The 18,775-nt window shown below is 34.1% G+C and overlaps 1 protein-coding gene across 3 annotated transcripts in view; it reads left to right on the forward strand.

Moving 5' to 3' along the window:
- The window catches only part of POT1 (protection of telomeres 1), a 52,993-nt gene extending 34,769 nt beyond the window's left edge, over positions 1 to 18,224 (forward strand). For all 3 annotated transcript variants that reach the window (XM_010221697.2, XM_088521884.1, XM_088521885.1), the window contains 8 exons: positions 1,916 to 1,960; positions 2,837 to 2,993; positions 5,951 to 6,156; positions 8,876 to 9,011; positions 11,405 to 11,499; positions 12,190 to 12,281; positions 15,997 to 16,102; positions 18,068 to 18,224. In XM_010221697.2, coding sequence (XP_010219999.2) covers positions 1,916 to 1,960; positions 2,837 to 2,993; positions 5,951 to 6,156; positions 8,876 to 9,011; positions 11,405 to 11,499; positions 12,190 to 12,281; positions 15,997 to 16,102; positions 18,068 to 18,180 — 950 coding nt within the window. In that variant the 3' untranslated portion in view covers positions 18,181 to 18,224. The remainder of the gene's footprint in view (positions 1 to 1,915; positions 1,961 to 2,836; positions 2,994 to 5,950; positions 6,157 to 8,875; positions 9,012 to 11,404; positions 11,500 to 12,189; positions 12,282 to 15,996; positions 16,103 to 18,067) is intronic.
- The last annotated feature ends 551 nt before the right edge of the window (positions 18,225 to 18,775 follow it).

Here is an 18,775-nt window from a genome sequence, read left to right on the forward strand (position 1 = left end):
GTAATGTCATTCTCCCACGTAAAGCATTTCAGAATTCGTATGGATTATTAGACAGAAATCTGGGATTATCCTGTCCTTCTGTTTCATGGTAGAATTCTTTCTTACAGATAAAAACATTTCCATAAAAGGCAGTAAATAAAATTTTAACCACAAACATTGTTCTTAATCATACTCTATTAGATCACAGCACAGTGAGATATTCCCTGTGTCTAAAGGAAGATTCCTCAGACACAGGCACCGAAAACACTATACAGCTGCTTGCTGAAGATCCCTTCTCAGCTGTTGGGTGTAATGACATTACAGTGGCAGAGCTGCAAGGTTCAATACAATGGAAAAGTAGTAATTCACGGACAGTTTACAGGATAAATGCTGTATCAACCTTAGTCCCTTTTTTGGCACAAAAAAAACTCCTCCAATGATATTTAAGAAGCTCAGTTACAAGATCTTTAGGTGTATTATATCTTCTAGGTGCTAAACTTATTGTCTTTCTGCTCTGCATAGAATATAACATAATGGGAGTCCTAAACATGTCCTTTTAGGCACTGGGATAACAGTGGTAAAAAATGAGGAAACACTTGAGGACTGTTTATTGTTTTGTGTTGCTGATTAAGAAGGCTTCAGTTAAAAAAAAAAATACTGTTGATAAAATTCTGGCTTAAGAAAGCCTACTCGAGAGAAAACTACCAATTTTCTATGGTAAGTGATGAGAATAGAACAAAATAATGATCTGCGCCTCTGCTTTGAAGAAATGTAGTTTGAGATTCAGTTCTTTTTTCTGTTTATACCATGTTATTTCTTTTATATTGTGGAAGCTAATTCATAAATCTCCCATTAGTCAAAACCCTGCCTTTTTGTAGGCTAAAATTCATGTTTTCAGGTTACATGATTTTCAAAACCCTTGTACTTCTTGTTTTGTTGCTGTTTTGTTTTGTCTTGTTTTAAATGTTGTCTGAAGGAAGATACTTAGACTAAATTTTGGATTAACACACAAAATACATTTTAAATTACTATCTCACACAACAGGTTCTTTTTATAGGAAATAGAATGCCATAGAAAAACAAATATTTAGGAGATCCTGACAGCTCGCAGCTTGTACTGCCATGACAAGATACTAGAATGAGTACAGACAAAGAGAAGGGATCCAGACTTTCTTTTAAATTCAATTCTTCGTTGAAGAAATTGGTATAACTTGTGACCTTTTAATGAGAGCAAAAACTAATTAATTAAATAATTAATTATTCTGATAGTTAATGTCCACAACTTCTGCTAATGAAAAGAACAAGTGTCCTGGTAATTAACAGAAAGCTCTTCCTTCAGAGAACTCTTATATACTGAGATATATGGCATTTTATCCCTGAGACGTCTCTCTATGAAATCTATCTGGACTACAAGATGTACAAAATAAACAAAAAAATATTTAGGGATAAGAAAATTGATTAGGTTCTGAAAAATCCACCACACACATTTTTGAGTGGATAGTTGCACTAATCTGTTCTGGGTACAGTTCTACGAAATCAAACTTAAACCTATGATACGTATCATTTTATATGAATTAAGGTACTTACAACTGATATTTGTTATCCTGAAAGACTCAGTAGATAACCTTGAGTAATGCATTTACCTTATTTACCAAGAAGGTTAATGAGAATGAGTGCAGTTTAGATGAACAGCAACCTTGAATAAGTGTTCAGTTTGAATGGTAATGCCGCATAATATATACAGTAATTTTTCCTCAAATATGTGAGCTTTTAACATATTTAAGTGTCCTGTTTGCTTTCTTTTCTTTTGTTACATTATTTTCATATGTCATTAGGATTTTTACTGTCTTTTGCATAACTTCTTGTTGTACATATATGCATTTTTTTGTGTCTGCATGATAAGGAAGTAAAATAATTAGAAAATTCTTGATTTTTAGATTTTCAATCACACTTACAGAGATGTCAGCAATTATCTGTAACAGGTAAGAAGCATTGATCTTAAGATAAGTTTTATTTATTTTTTATTAAAGAACCAGAAAGTTTTTGAGTCACGAACACAAAAAGATTGAAGTCTTAAGTAAGATCTATTTTATCATCTATGATTCTAAGTTTATGAATATTGAATTGTTTTCATTCAATATTTTTAAGGAATAAAATATCTTTATATATTCTGCTTTTGTTTATTCTGAATGTTAAATTCCCATACTCTCAAGTACACAATGTTCCTACAGCCTGTTGTGGTTTCTCTAAAAGGCTGAAGTAACGTGTATTGATGAAATTAAGGCTGCAACTGTATATAACCTTCAGGATTATCTTTTGGTCATTTAATACCTGATATTGCAGCCCGTTTCAGAAGAGCAAACAGAAATGGTTCAAATATTTTAAGTGACCTTTTCATATTACCCATAGCTTGCAAATCTAACTTGGTAGCAACTTAAATTGCATGGCAGCTACTAGCTGAGTTACCAAAATGTAGGTTGTAACTAAACTAAACAGGTTAGTTTTGTAAGAGCAGTTTCTTTATTATTTTCATACTTGGTCTGTATCAAGACTTACCAGCTGAGTGTAGCATTTAGGCATAGGATCGTGATGTATCTTTGACTGTGACCTCCTGATCATCTTGCTCTTCTCAGCTGTGCACTCGGATATGCTTCCTGAGGTAAAAAAAAAGGGACTATCTATATTAATGAATCTCACCTCATAGTGAAATCAGGGCGTTGTGATAATTGTAGGTTTTAAGGCAAATTGTTCAAGGGCTGAAGAGAAACAGGGGACTAGAGCACATGTGTGCCTGTAATGTCTGTTCCTCAAATTCCATGTATTTTAATAGGGTATGTGGGGTCTTTTTTGTTCTACAGTATTAACAGATCATCAGGATTTGAATAACACAGGACTGAGGACGATTCTGAATAGCACTGCTCCTCAACAGTACCGCATTAGAGCAAAGCTGAGAACTTTCAAACCCCAGAAGCTCCATCAGTCTATTAAACTTCATTGTTCCAAATGCAATTCTTTGTAAGTGCTTTACACAATAAGTAATTTAGAAATTATTCTGTGTGTTTTAAAATGTCTAGATTTGCAGTGTATTTGCATCCTTTTCGTGTAGTCTCATTTCAAGCAAAAGTTTGAGGCGCGCTGATATTAGGTAGCAAAATTTGACATCACTGAAGTGGGTTCTGCTTTCAGGATTCTTTTCAGAGCTTTCAAACCTTTTGTTGTTCTTATTTCCATACTGAAACTCTGTGTAAATATATGTTTCTGTAATGCCTTTCTAAATATGCAAACAGGTCTTATGGTCTCCCAATTTATGGTCTTCATTAAGGAGTAAAATAACTTTGACTAAAGTGCACCTTCCAGAGAAAGCATCTCACCTTGATTCAAATATATCAGGGAAATACTGGTCACCTTCATAGTTCTGTCTTTTTTCTGACCTACTCAATTCATTCCAATATATCATAGTTATTTCTCCTGTAATTCTGTATTGTCATTGTATCATATACTGCTCAGACAAATAATCTTACCAAAAAAAAAAAAATCTGCTGTGACTAACTAACTCTGTATTAACTCTGTTTAGCTCTGTATTAACTCTGTAATCTCATCTAAAAATGAAAGTAAATTTGTTTGACATGGCCTATTTGCAATGAAAGTATTGAGTGATGTGAATTATACTGCTATTCATGATCATCAAAATCCAGTTCCTTTTTTTTCCTCTGATTTTGCTTAGGGCTGTTGTTAGATTAACAATTTTGTTGCTACTGGTGTAAACTGCCCTTTTTTATCTTGTGGCAAGTTCACATTCCTCTAGCCTTTGGGAATTTCTCACATAATCAAGGTTTCTTAGATATATAATTAAGATAAGAAAGTGTCCCCACTAGCTTTCTCTTAAGGGTCTTGGATGCAAACTGTAATGCTTGCTGCTTTAGAAGTATTTTTCCATAACATGTGTCATTATAATGTTTTGTTGGATAGTAATGCAATGAGAAGCTGCTTCATTATCTTCATAAAATGCAAGTGACTTTACTACCACGCATACCTGGACTTTCCTATTGAATACAAAAGGGAAATAATGAGGAACTGTCTCTGCCACTTGTGTTTCTTTTTCAACTTATTTGCCTACTGTGTATGGTGAAGAGTCTATTGATAGAAGTTTGCATGTTCCTTAAAGAACTTTATCCCAACTTCGCAATTTTCCTTGACTTTCATAGCCTTTTTTGTATGTTTCTCTCTTGTCAGATTTATCATTTCTTTTAATTTCAGTCTCTTCCTATTTCACATTTTGCTGTCTGCTGTCTGCTGTTGTTTTAAAATTTGTAAGGCTTCAATTAGCATATTTCGTTGTCATTCTACCATCCTACTTCCATGATGGGACTACTTGCAGCACTTTTCTGTAAATTCAGCTCCTCTTTTTCTCAGCTTTAGTCATCATGTGGAAGGCATTGGTGAAATACACTGGAACTCTACTGCAGCCTGGGCTCAGTGAATTAAGGGAACATAGAAGGATGCCCCCCCAAAATTATCTGCTATGTATTCTGTCATGGGAGAAAGAAAAGTTATTTCCTATTTTAGCATATGCTGTAGAACTTGGCTGAACAAAGTTTTTTAATTCAGTCCTTTAATACCTGTGCATTAAGATTCACGTATCCTCATAAAAGATATGTGTATTTTGGTCTCCTATGCTTTGAGTGAAAGCTCCTCTGTAAATAGCAGAATATCAGTACAAATGGAGCTAATTTTATTCAGCTACCCACGCTGAGCAGGTAACAACTGTGGTGCTTATTTTGATTCAAAACAGATTAATTCCATTCTTGCCTCTGCTACTTGCTGTGTGGTGGTTCCGCAGGCAGATTTTAGAGCCCGGAAGAGTTAAATGGGAAGATGACCTATTATGCTGGGTCCATTGCTTTTGCATGTATAGTAGTAATCCAGGAACACAGATGGGAAGAGGTCATGTGAATGGCATTGCATTCATGAAATGAAAATATAATTTCAGCAAGACTTCTTGGATGCTAATTTTGCAATTCTAGCAGAAGAATGCCAGAGGCAGCTTTCATAGGCAGGAATTATCCTATTTCCTGGGAAAAGTAGCTGTTTTGAGGATTGAGTGATCTTGAAAATATGCTTCAGGAATTATTGTTATTTCCTCCTTAAATCCACTTTAGAATTTACCACCTACTTTCTTTTAGTGTTTTATAAAGTAGCTCAAGCTTCAACATTTTTTTTTTCCATTATCCTGTTTTTTGTCACAGTTCATATCCCTCCTGAATCCTGCAAAGCCGTTTTGCATAGGAGAAGATGATCTAAAATACTTCAGTTTTTAAAATTGATGTGCCTGCTACTGGCTTTTTGCCTGCTCTTGATAATATTCATAAGATTTGGGTGGCCTGTGCTGCTTCTCCATAAAGGAGACAATTGGAGATGCTTTATTGTTGTACTTTACACAGACAGGAAAGACACTGTGTGATGCAGAGTTGCAGGTTTTCCCTTCAAGGTCTCTGTGTGAAGTTATTCTGCTCCTACTTCTTTTTTTTGTTCTTCACAATAGGCAAAATAAAATTGCCTAGAAATTAAAACTTGAACTATATGGGTTTGTATATTCAATCTAGTAAAGTATTATGCAGTTTTGTGGTCTTTTTAAGGTCTGTTTAAAATCCAATAAATTTTCATTGATTTACATATGTGTGAATGAACTATGAAGCTGGTACTGCTGCCAGGTAAAATTAGATTACTTAGCATGTGTGATAACGTGGAGCTGAATTGTCTTTAATTTATATGGCACTTCTGGATAGGAGATATAGAGCCCTCAATACATACACTGGTTCAGCAAAGATGGCAAATAAAAGTAATTTTTCCTGTGTATGTTTTATTTCTCTTGATCTTATTTTAGTATTTATCCAGAATTTTGCCTTCTTGATTGGTAGACTGCCTTAGGAAAACTGTTGTTATTTACTTACTCATTTTGGAAATGTTTTCAGGAAGGAAGTTCCAAATGGAGATGACCTCAACTTAATTTTACAAGAATCTGCAGCTACTGCCCCAAACCCAGAATTACACAATACATCCTGGTATGATTCTGTGTTGTGGACTACACAAGATCAGAAACAAAGGAAAATAGCTATTCATTTTGTAAAGCATGATGAAATGCTTCAAGAGCCAGAAAATACTTTGCTTATGATAGAAGGTAAGGTAAATAAAATACAAAAGGTAAAATAAATAACTGCAAATATACAACTTTCTATGGCACAGAGTCCATTTTGATTTATGTTCAGTACAAACAATGATGATCATAAAGGCATCTTCAAAGGAAAGAAAAACTTAGCTGGAACTTTATGTGAACAGAAAGTCACCTGCAAGATTATTGTTGGTTCTGTTGAAACTCAAATCTGAGTATGTATTTTTTTTTCCAGCTGTGCTTACTGTGTTGGGTGGTTTTGTTTTGTTTTTCTTAGGTCTCATTTGATTGAGCTCTAATATTTTTACAGGAAAGTTTGGAAATTTGGAAGGCTTTTGGTAATGTAAGATACAATTAACTTTGCCAGCCTCTGGATGTCAGTGTTGTTTCGGATAAATAAACCTTCTTACAACTTTTTTTTTTTTCCGTGTTATGTTTGCCTCAGGCAGAGAAATATCCAACAAACATTAAACAAAGCAATTTAAGTAAAGCTACAAATAAGAAATGTTTTTGAATAGAATAAGATTAGTAAATAATTGCAAATAACACTATTCTTTGGTAGGTCTTTGGTAGTACTCGAGTATTGCTGTGAATAAGCAAAAGTCAATCAGTTGGTCCTTTGCATGAGTGTCAGTGACAAAATCTCTTCTGTTTTTTTGTTTGTTTTTTGGGGATTTTTTATATATTTTTTATTTGACTGATTCTCATAGCTGCCATATTTCTGACATATTCCAAATTAGTTTTCAATATAACCTTATCTTTGCGAAGACAAAAGAAAGGGACTAGTATGTCTACTCTTTTCTCCTAAAATAAACAAAATTCATATTTTAACTGCCATCAGCTAACGATTTGTTTATAAGGATGTGTGTGCTCTGTATTGGACCACAAGGAAAAGAAACAATCACAGATACTGAAAGAGGCTTTAGTACACCAGTATTTTGGCTTTTTTTCTACAGAAAAATGATTGCAAATCTTTTCCAAACCTTGCAGTATTTGTATATATTTGTTAAGCCCTTGAAGATGGAAATTGTGAAGTCTCCCTAAAAATCTTCCCAGCATTTTTCCGGATATAGACAACCCTCAAATGGCAACGCATTATGGCAGTTATTAGAGTGATGTGATCTAGATGCTACTTTTTGTTTGCTAATACAAGCAAATCGCTGCTTACAACTCAAGCTATATTCTTCCCCATATTCATTATGCTGAATAAATAAATTCATCCTGAATGCCCAAATTCTGTGGGGTTGAAATGGAAGAAAGACTTGGATAAAGGACAATTTTTAGGTGACCCTACATGAGGGGATGAAGGTTTCTACAGAGGACTTGTACTGAAGAAAAGGGAATGTCACAGCTAACAAGTATAATAATGCTTATTGCATATATTTGTTTTTTATATGTAAAATCCCTCTGATTCACATCACAATTAACTACTGATAATTCTGTATACTTCGTGCTGATCTCTTGGGAGCAGGAATACATTCTACAGCTGTGACTTAGTATTGCGACTATGTTGAAATTTTGCAAGTGTTTTAGAAATGCTATAGCTAAGGCCTGGATTTTGTTTTTCAGTTCTTTAAATGAGATTTCAGATGTGCTTGAGAGGGTTTAAAAGTGTCAGTGGACTCAGAAGACATTTGTTTTCTGACCTTTTGAGAATGCATTTCAACCATCTATGCCTTTTCATTTGTTTGTTTTTTCTTTTTAATCATTAAAAGGTAACTTTATTAAAAAGATTTCACAGTACTGTGATTTTTACAACACCAGTGATAATGCAGCTTTATTGATTTCATTTTCTTCTCTGGTTATTTCTCCAAGACAAGTAATGAATAAGTACAATACATATTTTACAGCCCAGTCCCATACTGTCTTAAAGTTTTTGAAAGAACTTACTTAGTGGTAAGCAGTGCAGTCATAAAATATTTATTTTAAAACAGTTTCCTCATTTTTTTCTAATATCTGTTGTTAATGAGATGATTAAATGATTTATTTTTGTCATGTTGTTTTCAACCAAAAACTGTTCTCCGCCTGTTATTAAATTTACTACATTTCCACTGAACTGGTAAAATGTCAAAAAGATTGTATAGTCAGTTCTGCATTCCATACAACAGAGGTTGAAGACATGGCAACATACTATAGATCTATAGTTATCTATAATAAAATTTAACGAGCTTTTCCCTGTCATTAGAGTTTGAAAATCCCATGGTTCCAGTCTTAATATTTCTACCATGTTCCTCACATGGCCTCAAATTCACATCATGTTTATAGTTCTTCATTTATTGTTAATTATACTGAATTTTTTTCCTAGGTGTTGGTTAAAAATTAATAGGTTTTTTGCTTCCTAAAGGTTGGAATAACAAGTGTTTCGGGGCAAAATCACTGCATTCTTTATTTTTTGAAGAAAGGAAACACCTAGTAAAATCATCTTGAATGTGATAATTACATATTAATTTAATTAACATAATAATACTAATTAGCATGGTAATGCTAATTAAATATACTTGGTAATTATAACTATTTGAAAGATTTTAAAGTAAGTGCTGCAGTAATTGGCCATCTTTGGTTTTATATATATTCTGATGTTAAGAGTCAGAAAATGAAGGATTGTTTTTTCAGTTTCAAAATTTTTGTTACTGAAGGCCCTGACATTATCTTTCAGGTAGCCAAGTAATGAAATGTGTTCAATTTACTCTTGGATACAGCTTAAAAAACATTTTTCTGTTTTTAATAGGTGGAACACTAAAAGAAGTCTGGAAGCTTTCAAGAAAATTTAAATGTGTTATTCCTGTGAGATCCACTGAAGATGATCTTAAATTACTAGATCTTTCAGCTCCTTTCCTTTTACAGGGGAGTGTAAAATATTATGGGTAGGTTAAAAGTATTTATTTATAGTTTCAATAGTAGATAGAGATCCTTTACTTCAAAAATAAATGACCGTAATAAACAGATAACTATTCCAAGAATTCTATAATGCAAAATACATGGAATGATTAGCAGTAGTAGGAGCAGGCATGAAATGTCATATCAAAAGATACTTGTTGCTGGACTGCAGTGAGGCTTTATCTTCTTCACTTGCTTTATACATTTTACATATTTAATTACACAGCACTCCTATTTCAGCCTTGCCTACTGTTTGTGGTTAGGGCATTAAATATGGAAGTGTGGTTATGATTTATTTTTTATTTATTTATAGCCTAGATCTCTTGCTTTTAGCCTGTGTTTCCATTTTCTTTTGTTCTTTAGAATTAACTTGAAACATTTCTTCATTTGAAATATAAACCTGTCCTTTTTTACACAGGTTCATGTTTAAATAGAGGCCCACAAAATTATTTCAGAGTATCAATCCAAATGTCATTCTCTCCTTCATTCGTAGTTGAGAAAAACTTGGGTTTTGAAGGAAGAATGAGATTTTGAAAAAAAGATTTTTCCTTGCTATTTGACATTTATTGAGATCCACACTTCAAAATGCCTAACCTATTTGTGGATGCCAGTCACTGTAGAAGATAAATAAATAATACATTTTTAAAAGGGAGGAGGAGAGGGAGAATCTGACCTGTGAATTTTCAGAGCTGTGGAATACGATACGCCCAGGTATATCTGGCATCTGTGCTGTGCTGTCCAGTGCCATGTTAGAAATTTCTGCCTTTGAGAGCTATCATCAGTACGTTTTCCCAGTACAGCACAGCAACATACAGTTTCCAAACTCAGAAATATTAGTCTGCTTCAGGTAAGCTATGGAGTCCTCCCTCTCCAGAGTTTTAATTAGTTCAAGCACTGCACTTTATTGCACTGCTTCCAGTCCTGTAGTAAATTTTTCTCTGCAGCACTATATTGCATATTTTGCTGAACACTAGAGTTTCTTATATGGTCCTGAGAAAATGAATTACAGATAAGTATTTCTGTTTTTCATATATTGTCTTGACCTTTACAGATATGGCTGTCTACAGCTTTTTGAAATAAAGGCAATATATGGGGATTCCTGCTGGGAGTGGATCTCTACCAGGACTGTGTATTTCCCCTTGTGCTTTCATAACGCTTATATTTCTCCAGCTACTCACACTTTGGCTTCAGAGATTATTCCTGCTTTGAATGGCTGTATTGTAAATGCCAGTGCTCCCTATGATGTTCCATGAGTGGAATAGCTCTTTATAGGATGGAAAATTCAGAAAACTACCTGAAAGGATGTTGAGATTTCAGAACCTTGTCCTGCATACTTCTTTTACCAGTTGCATATTTAGCAAAGGCTTTTTTGTTTTTTTTCTTTTTTTCTTTTTTTTTTAAAGATTTGTGGTAGAGCTAAAATCAAAATTATTTTTGCTTTAAGAGTGAGCTTGAATCTCTAATGTGGAATTGTTATGTGATATTCTACCTAAAATTTAGTGTTATTAGTTTAGTATATTCTATCAGATAGACTAAATAGGTACTTAAATGACATGATTATTTGCCTTGAAGTTTTGTATCTACATACATTTTTAACGTATAATAAATTTTAATATATAATAATATAAAAATCTAAAGTAAAGCTTTGCTTGTTAGTTTTAACTTCACAAGTTATTCACTTGTGAATAGAATTAGGACTACTGATTTTTGTATGACATGCTTTGCTTATAACTCAAAAGTACAATACATGTCTGTTTTAAGCTCTAACTACGATATACTGGTGCAGAAGCTTACTTTGGAAAAAGAATAGTAGTGTTGTAATGTTTTTTTCATGGGGGAGGTAAAAGCAACTTTGAAAATGGCTCTTCGGATATTTTTATCTGCTTACAGCATTTACGTACTATCTAACAATGTATAAAGTTTATTTTTATCTGCTTGCAGCATTTACGTACTATCTAACAATGTATAAAGTTTATAACTGTACATAAATACTCCAGTGATAAAAAAGAGGTAGTTCTAGTAACTAGTACTTAAAATATGTTTGAGTGTAGATAAAGCCAGATTTCTGTACTAACTCTGCTGTGTTTTAGTGCATACTAATACTAGTGCATACTACAAAGTGATGCGTTATGTGTACTGTTAAATGAAGTGTCAGCAGACTTGTATTTAGCCGTGTATTGATGTACATTTGTTCTTCCTTTCTGTTCACTGAGGTAGCCTGTTCCAGCCCCAAATGATTTATCTCTTCTCAGTGATGATTCATAAGCAACATTAGGATTTTTGTGGCCTAAAGCTTCTGAATTCTTAAATAGCATTGCTCAGTCCCATTAAGAAATCTGAATGATTTTTGGTAATCTCAGTATTTTGTTTTAAATGCTAGGTGCAAGCAGTGCTCAACTCCAAAGACTATCAAGAGTCTAAGTACCCTTGCAGCAGAACAACGACCATCATGGGAACCAACTGAAATAGCACAAGGTTAGCTAACAGATTTATGTCCCAAAATATTTTTGTGCCTTGATTCATAAGTGTATATACAAAATAGTTCTATTTGGATGGATACAGCACCAGAAGTAAAAGTTTTAATTTTTGAAGTCGCAATTTAAAACGTGAAGTAAAGCAAATCTTATTTAACCACGAGCACTAGTTCGGCTTTTATCTTCTGTAAGCCTTATACAAAGCATACTACAAAGAATCTGAAAGAAGTAATATTTGAATAAAAGGCCTTATGCAAATGTTTTGCTTTGTGTGTTCCTTGTGTTGCTTTAGTTAGTGTGTTCAATTGATGGAGGGAAGATGGAACTCAAAACTTTGGTACTAGTTTACATATTAAGGAAAAATAGATGATCTCTAGAGGTCCCTTCCAATCTGTGATTCCATTCTGTGATTTTTATCAAAAAAAGAAAACAAAACAAAAAAAAATCTGTATCTTCATCACATCATCTTTAAAATAAATAAATAAATAACGGTTTGTGGGCCAATTGCAGCGCGCATTTAAACACAAATCAAAATGTGAACCACATTTTGATATCTTGTCTTAACCTATTAATTTATACTTTTAATTACAAGGTTTAAAGTTACCATTACAGGAGGGATATTGTCAGTTTCAGTTGTTATGGTTTGTTTTGTATATTCTGTATATGAAGCAATTGCTTTTTTTTCCTTCAGTTTTAGGTGTTGTGCCACTCCAGTATGTTTTTATTATGAAGTTTACTCTAGTTGATGGAACAGGAGCACTAAATGCATACCTTTTTGATTATGTAAGTGTACTAGATAAGGGGAGCTATTTGAATTTCATGGATTTGAGGTTTTACTCATTTTTAGAATAAAAAACATACCTACAGAAGTATTCATTCCGTACTACTTTCAGTGTTTTATAGGGGCAGAGGTAACTATTACAATGTTATTAGTACTGTCTTTTGGTGAAGAAGCAGAGAATGTCATTTTTATGATTTTTTCAATAAAATACAAGAGTATAGCATATGAAAATGTAAAAGCAAAAAAAAATAATGAAGTTTATAGATCATTCTGTGTTTCTGTAGGCTTTTATATTTTTCTATGGCTGAATTTCTTTTTTGTTAGCTGCTATGCAAAGTTATATAGCCTGAATGCTGTGTTTCGGATTTTGTCAGGGTTACTCCTGTATTAGTTCAAAATCTCATGACCTCTCTTACCTAAAATGAGAACCTGTGAGTTATCAGTAAATCATGCTTTTTGTTTCATATGACCTTTGAGGGTACAAGGGCCTCCCTTCCCCTCATCCTAAGCAGGATGTATAGTTACACAGGTATTTGTCTTTGATTCAAAAGGTTTGTGTTACTTTGCAACCCTTATCCTCGGTCTTCCCTGAAACAACTTAAGACCTTTCCTACTATCTGAGACACTAAAGAACATCTGATTTGCCTGTCACTGCACATGGTATAGTGTTCTTCTCTGCTTAAGAGTAAACAACTTAAAATTCTTCTTTCGTGAACAATGTTTTATAAACTCTCGTCATTCTCACCATTCTGGATTATCCTAAGGTGAACTATCCTATCCCAGATCTTCTAGCCCTTCTGAAGGGCTAAACCAGTACCCTCGCTTGAGGTATTGCCATGCAATGCTTCCATGTCTGTAGCTCAGTATGTTGTTGATTCAATTCTTTGCTTACTCTTGCATAGTTTTTATAAACCCCTCATCTCTCAGAGTCTTTGTTTTAAGAAATTCTTCCTCATTCTTTACTTAAGCAGTTGATTAGGCTTGCTTGCATGCAGGATCTTATACACGTGTCTAGTGAAAAACATTCTTTTTTGTGCTAATACCTCTCCAGAATTAGCTCCCAATTCTTTCCTCCAGTACCTTAAAATGATCCAAGATTTGTTTTGTCTGTCACCATAGTAAGCCTATTGATTTTTAGATCAGACATGTTGCTAATGAAAAGCACTAGACCTAGGACAGTCTGCAATCCCCTGCATAATCGCCTTCAGACATTCTCCCAGTTTACCACTAAACTACTGATAACTAGATAGATACTATTTGTTTCTACTTCTCATAGTTTTATTATTTTTTCATTTTACTCTTATTTAAAAACTTTCTATTAGCTTAGCAATCTACGCACAAAAATGATTTCTCTAAGAAATTGACAGAAGGTACTACACGGGATGCTACTTAAGTATCCAGCGGAGGGTAAAGGGTGAATAATATTCATTTACAGCATCAGTCTTAAGGAGTTTGCTCTCCTTCCTAATTCCGTTACAGATTTTAGTGCATGTTTATGGATCTTGAGCATATAAGTTGATCTCTGGCTTAATTTCTTAGTTTCCTGACTACAAAGGGAAATAATGTCATATTTCATGGTAAACTGAGGATGATTAAATGATTGTAAAGTACTATATTAATGCAAAGTACTATTATTTATATATACATATACATGTTCAAATATACACAACACCAAATGTTTTGTGTGGATTAAGATCTTCATGTCAGTGGGAAAGATAACTTTGTTACTTTTGCTTCTTTATTTTTCCTTATTCTATGCCCTTTGCTTCATTCTTTTGCTCCTTCAAATATATTTTTGGATGCAGAAATATGATATGTCCTTTAGGTTATTTACACACACACTCACACACACACACTTCAATTGTTATCCTAAGTTTTGAGTTGGTACATTTACCATCTTGCAAAGAAAAATCAAGGTGAGAAAAATGATAGAATTATAACATAAACTAGTATTATATTGCAACTATGTCATGTCATGATATAAGTGCATTTGTTCTGTTTTCTTGTTCCAGCAATTTACAGCTGGGAATATCAGAATCTCAGAACATAAAATTGAGTAATACATCTATTCAAGGTTGAAATAAACCAGTGTAGTGGGACTTCAGAGTTAAAATTTTCTCCAAAATGGGCAGAGTAACAATTTTTGTTGTTGTTGTTGTTTTCTGCACTGTCACTGTGTAATGGTAATATGTGCATATTTTCATCATTATACAACATTATACTAAATGACTTTGGAGAAGAAGACACTGTTTTTCCTGGTTTTAGTTTTACCACTTAATAATAACGGAAAACATACAACTGCATTTTTTTTGTTTTCCTTTGCTCTTTGTTTTTCTTTTTTCTTTTTCTTTTTTTTCTTAATAAACCACAGAGTGTAAGCAGCAAAGGAATACCAAGTCTGTGATCCCTACTTCAGCTAGTCATTTTGTTCTTCTGTACCTTCTCCTTTTATGCAGAAAAATTAAATCATAAAAAAAGAGGAGCGGGAAAAGATGTTAAATCTTGATTCAGAATTTCAGAAATTTGTATTTCAAAGTAGCCCTCATTCCTATCAGACACTACTCATGTCTTTAGCTGAGCTGCAGGAAAAAGGAAAATAAAATAAAGAAAAAAGTCTTTTGAAGTGTCAGTTGCCAGCATTTCTGCTGGTGGTGCTTCAAAGACAGGCCAGTGCTTTCCAAGCCTAAGCTCAGGTCCGTAGCACCACCTCAGAAGGAACTGGGGTGCCTTGAGTGTGACTTTAGCTTCTGGTCACACTTTTATAAGAATGCTCCCAGTTTCTTTTGTTTCATTTCTTTATGAAGTCACTGAAGGGAAAAATTGAAAAGTTACGTAGTTAGAAATGGGTGAATAACAATTTGAGAAGTCAGAAAAAAAAGTTACATGTCTCTTGCTGATGGATTATCCTTTAACTTTTGATCATAGCCATTAAATTATATAAAAGGCAGATTATTCTACACTATTTTTTTTTTAGCAAAAAGGAGAAATTGCCATCAAAGACTATAATTTAGCTGTTTAATGCAGTAATATTGAGAGACTGACCTCCTTTTGGGAAATAAAAAAAATTTAGTTAACAAATTTGAAGAAAAAAAAATGGGAGTTTTGCCAGTCTTTTTATTATATACACTCAACTACTGGAAATGTGTATATAACATTTCCTTACTCTATTCTTTATTTTGTCCTTCCATTCAGAAGTGTATCTTAAAGTCAAAGCCTTTCTCCATAGTTTCTAAAACTATCAAAAAAAAAAAGAAAAAAGAAAAACCAAGTGCACTTGCATGAAACAAGGTTCCAGTGATCCCTTGTTATTGAATGACATTGTTCCTTAAGTGTTTTGGTCACTCCAGTAAGGGACTGCTGAGGAGGACTGACCAGCTCGCTTTCACCATAGCATTGCCTGAATATGGAGGTTTATGAGCAATATCTGCCAGTGATATATAGAGACCTGGATGTGCAGATGTTTTCGTAGCATCCTGTGCTTTTTGGTTAACTGTAGCCCCTGAATACTCAGGGATGCTGAAATACAGATTAGTAATTTATTCAGGTGTTACTTTTTTTTTTTAATCTCTGTGATTTTTTAAAAATGATATTTGTTCTGTTAAATATCTGAAATATATTTAGGTTTCTTAAATGATAAGAGCATATGCATTCAGTGTTCTGGCTAGTGATTTCTTACTCTTCCTCTACCACCTCAGACATTTTTTTGTTCTCTTCCAGGAAAAGTTTTTCCAAATTCCTGCCTCTGAAATCTTAACTAGCGATTTTCTTCAACAGAAGATGCAGATGACCATGAATACACTCTGTCCTCCAGGAAGAAAACTAGGTTAGTTTGTCATAATTCTGGGTCTTCCAGTCTGATAGTACATGTGCAAAGTCTTAGAGTTCAGCTTATGCATGGTAAAACTCAGAACTAAAAAATGCATCAGTCTGTATGGGGGTTCTGGTTAATTAATTTTCATACATTTCTGTAGTAGTAAAAGTCCCTTTTGAGAAAATTAATGGTTCAGCAAATTCTCCCGTAGCATGCAGTGATGTGTGAATGCAGTTGTGTCTAGGCAGGCACTAACATGTCATTTGTATTCATGTGGAGGTTAACTAGAACACCTCTGTCCTGACCCTTCAGAGCACATTAGTGAAAACTGAAAGGGAATTCAGCTTATGCCCCATGCTTTGGGTAACATTCCTCTGTTGAGTGCACATACTGCTTTGGAGCACCCCTTGTGACAGGAAACATCCTTGGAAAGTGAGCAAAAAGTTTCCATTTAAATCCAGTCATAAAGGTTTTCCTGCAGTATTTCTGCTATGGTAGCTCTGCCTACGCCACACACCTCCAGGATTATGTCTCTGCCACAGCTCTGGCTTCAGGAGTGGAATATCTCATAGCACATGGCTATCATTGACCCACCCATACCAGGATTTTTATCCTATTTTCAGAAAATGATGCATAAAATAAATTATAAATCTTTGTTTATCAATTTTTCCTCTCTCCCTTATATTCACCCAACATGGAGCTTTCAGTGAAGTCAGTTGGAGCCCAGGGATAATTTACTGAAGAGCAGAATTTGATGTGATTCTTCATTCTAGCTCATTTTCTGCCTTGCTTATTTGCAGGTGATTTGATCCTACTTGGATTCAGCTTAATCAGAACCACCTCTTTTAGAATGGAGGAGTATTTTAATCCCTGTCTAATCTCTAAGACTAAGGAGAATGCAGTTTCCCAGAATTACTGCACCTGAGCCTGGGATAGCACAAGTGCACAAATATTAAATTTTCACATAATAAACATACACTTCTCAGTCCATGTTCTTGTACCAATCTTCTGTCTCCCTGTGTGTGACATTTTAGTACATTTATGACACCACAAATACATAGTTTCATTAAGGGATGAAACAGAGATGGGATGAAGCTTGCTAAAAGAAGATGATAAAGTTGTATGGAGAGAGTATTTGACAGGCAACAGATTCCTTAAAAAAAAATTGACATTCTGAAATAATGAACACTTCTGAAGATCAGAAGCCTCCAGCCACCATAACGGAGTGACTGGGAGGGTTTCTCACCATCAGTTTAGTTCAATGGGTATGCAGGATCACTTAAATTTAATATTGACTTTTGTATGCCTGCATACAAATCTTCTCCACTTCCAATTCCAACCTGTACAATACAGCATTGTGGGGGAACATCTGAGAGCTTTTTGTTTGTTTAATAATTAGAGCAAATTTTCTCCATCTGATAAATGACAGGATATTTTGACATCCACAGTAACCTATTTAATGACTTTAGCCATTCATAGCTCGATATTGGGCACACACTTTTAAGACAAAAGCCTTTCAAAAGCCTTACTTGTTGAGGTGGATATTTTATGTAGCTTTTTAGAGATGAGATGGGGGAATGCGCTCAGGATTAAGTTAACACAAAAGTTACCTGTACAAACAGGTTTGTTGCATTTACACAATATACATATTGTGTATATGAGCATGTCATTGAGACCAGTTTTATTATTAGAAAGTCCTTGTGTGTGCTATATTGTGAAACAGCTACTGGTACCAAGTTTTGAGGTTGTTTGGAAAGTTAATTGTCATTGAACATAATTTCAAATAGTGCAGGAAAATTATAAAATACAAATTAGAATGCTAGTTCTCAATTTTAACTTCAAAATGAGTAATTCATTTTTCTTCCAGTTAACTGCTGTGAATGTTCAGATTACCCAGCTAAGATGTCCCTCATGTTCTACTTCTGTCATATAAAAATTAAAATTATGTACTAAAAAATAAATTGGTTTTGTTTATAGATGACTTGCCATGGCTGGAATGTTTCATCAAGTCCTATAACGTCACAGATGGAATGAAGCATCAAGTTTATTACCAGATTTTTGATACTACAGTTGCTGAGGATGTTGTATAGTAATGTCCAGTTTCATAGAGACTGCATTAAAAAAAAAAAGGCATTCTGTTTTTCAGAATTCAAGGATTCATTTGTATGTTAAAATGAATAGGAATTACACTTCAGAGTGTTTGCGACGTGCCTGGCATGCAGGCTTGTGAGCTGAATGAAGGGGAAGTGGTCACCTTGTCGTTGGAAGCTGCGTGGCTCAGGCTGGTGGAAGTAGCCGAGTATTCATATCTTATCCAGGTTACTCTGAACTGCTGAGAAGGTTACTCTGCACTGAATCTGTAGTTGGAATATTTTTGATTTGTTGCTTTTTCTGTTAAAATAAATGAATTGTGCAGAATTGGGCCAGAGGAGCTCTTGAGTAAACTTTTAACGCTAGCTTGTGTAAACATATGTTACTGTTCTCAGCCATTTTGAGAGCAATGCTGCCATTTTTAGAAATGTTAAGCTGTCCCAAAACAGGATCATGCTTATTAACTGAATCTGTGTTTTCAGAGACTGTCATATACTTCTCTAAGTTGACTGTGAGATTGTACTGCCCAGGTCTGTGTCTTATGTCTTGCATAATCAGATTACACTACTAAATTTGGAGATAGCAAACTAATCT

This window comes from Tinamus guttatus, unplaced genomic scaffold (genome assembly GCF_059628265.1).
Source record: "Tinamus guttatus ecotype Peru unplaced genomic scaffold, ASM5962826v1 Tinamus_guttatus_pri_ptg000138l, whole genome shotgun sequence".
Lineage (NCBI taxonomy): Eukaryota > Metazoa > Chordata > Aves > Tinamiformes > Tinamidae > Tinamus > Tinamus guttatus.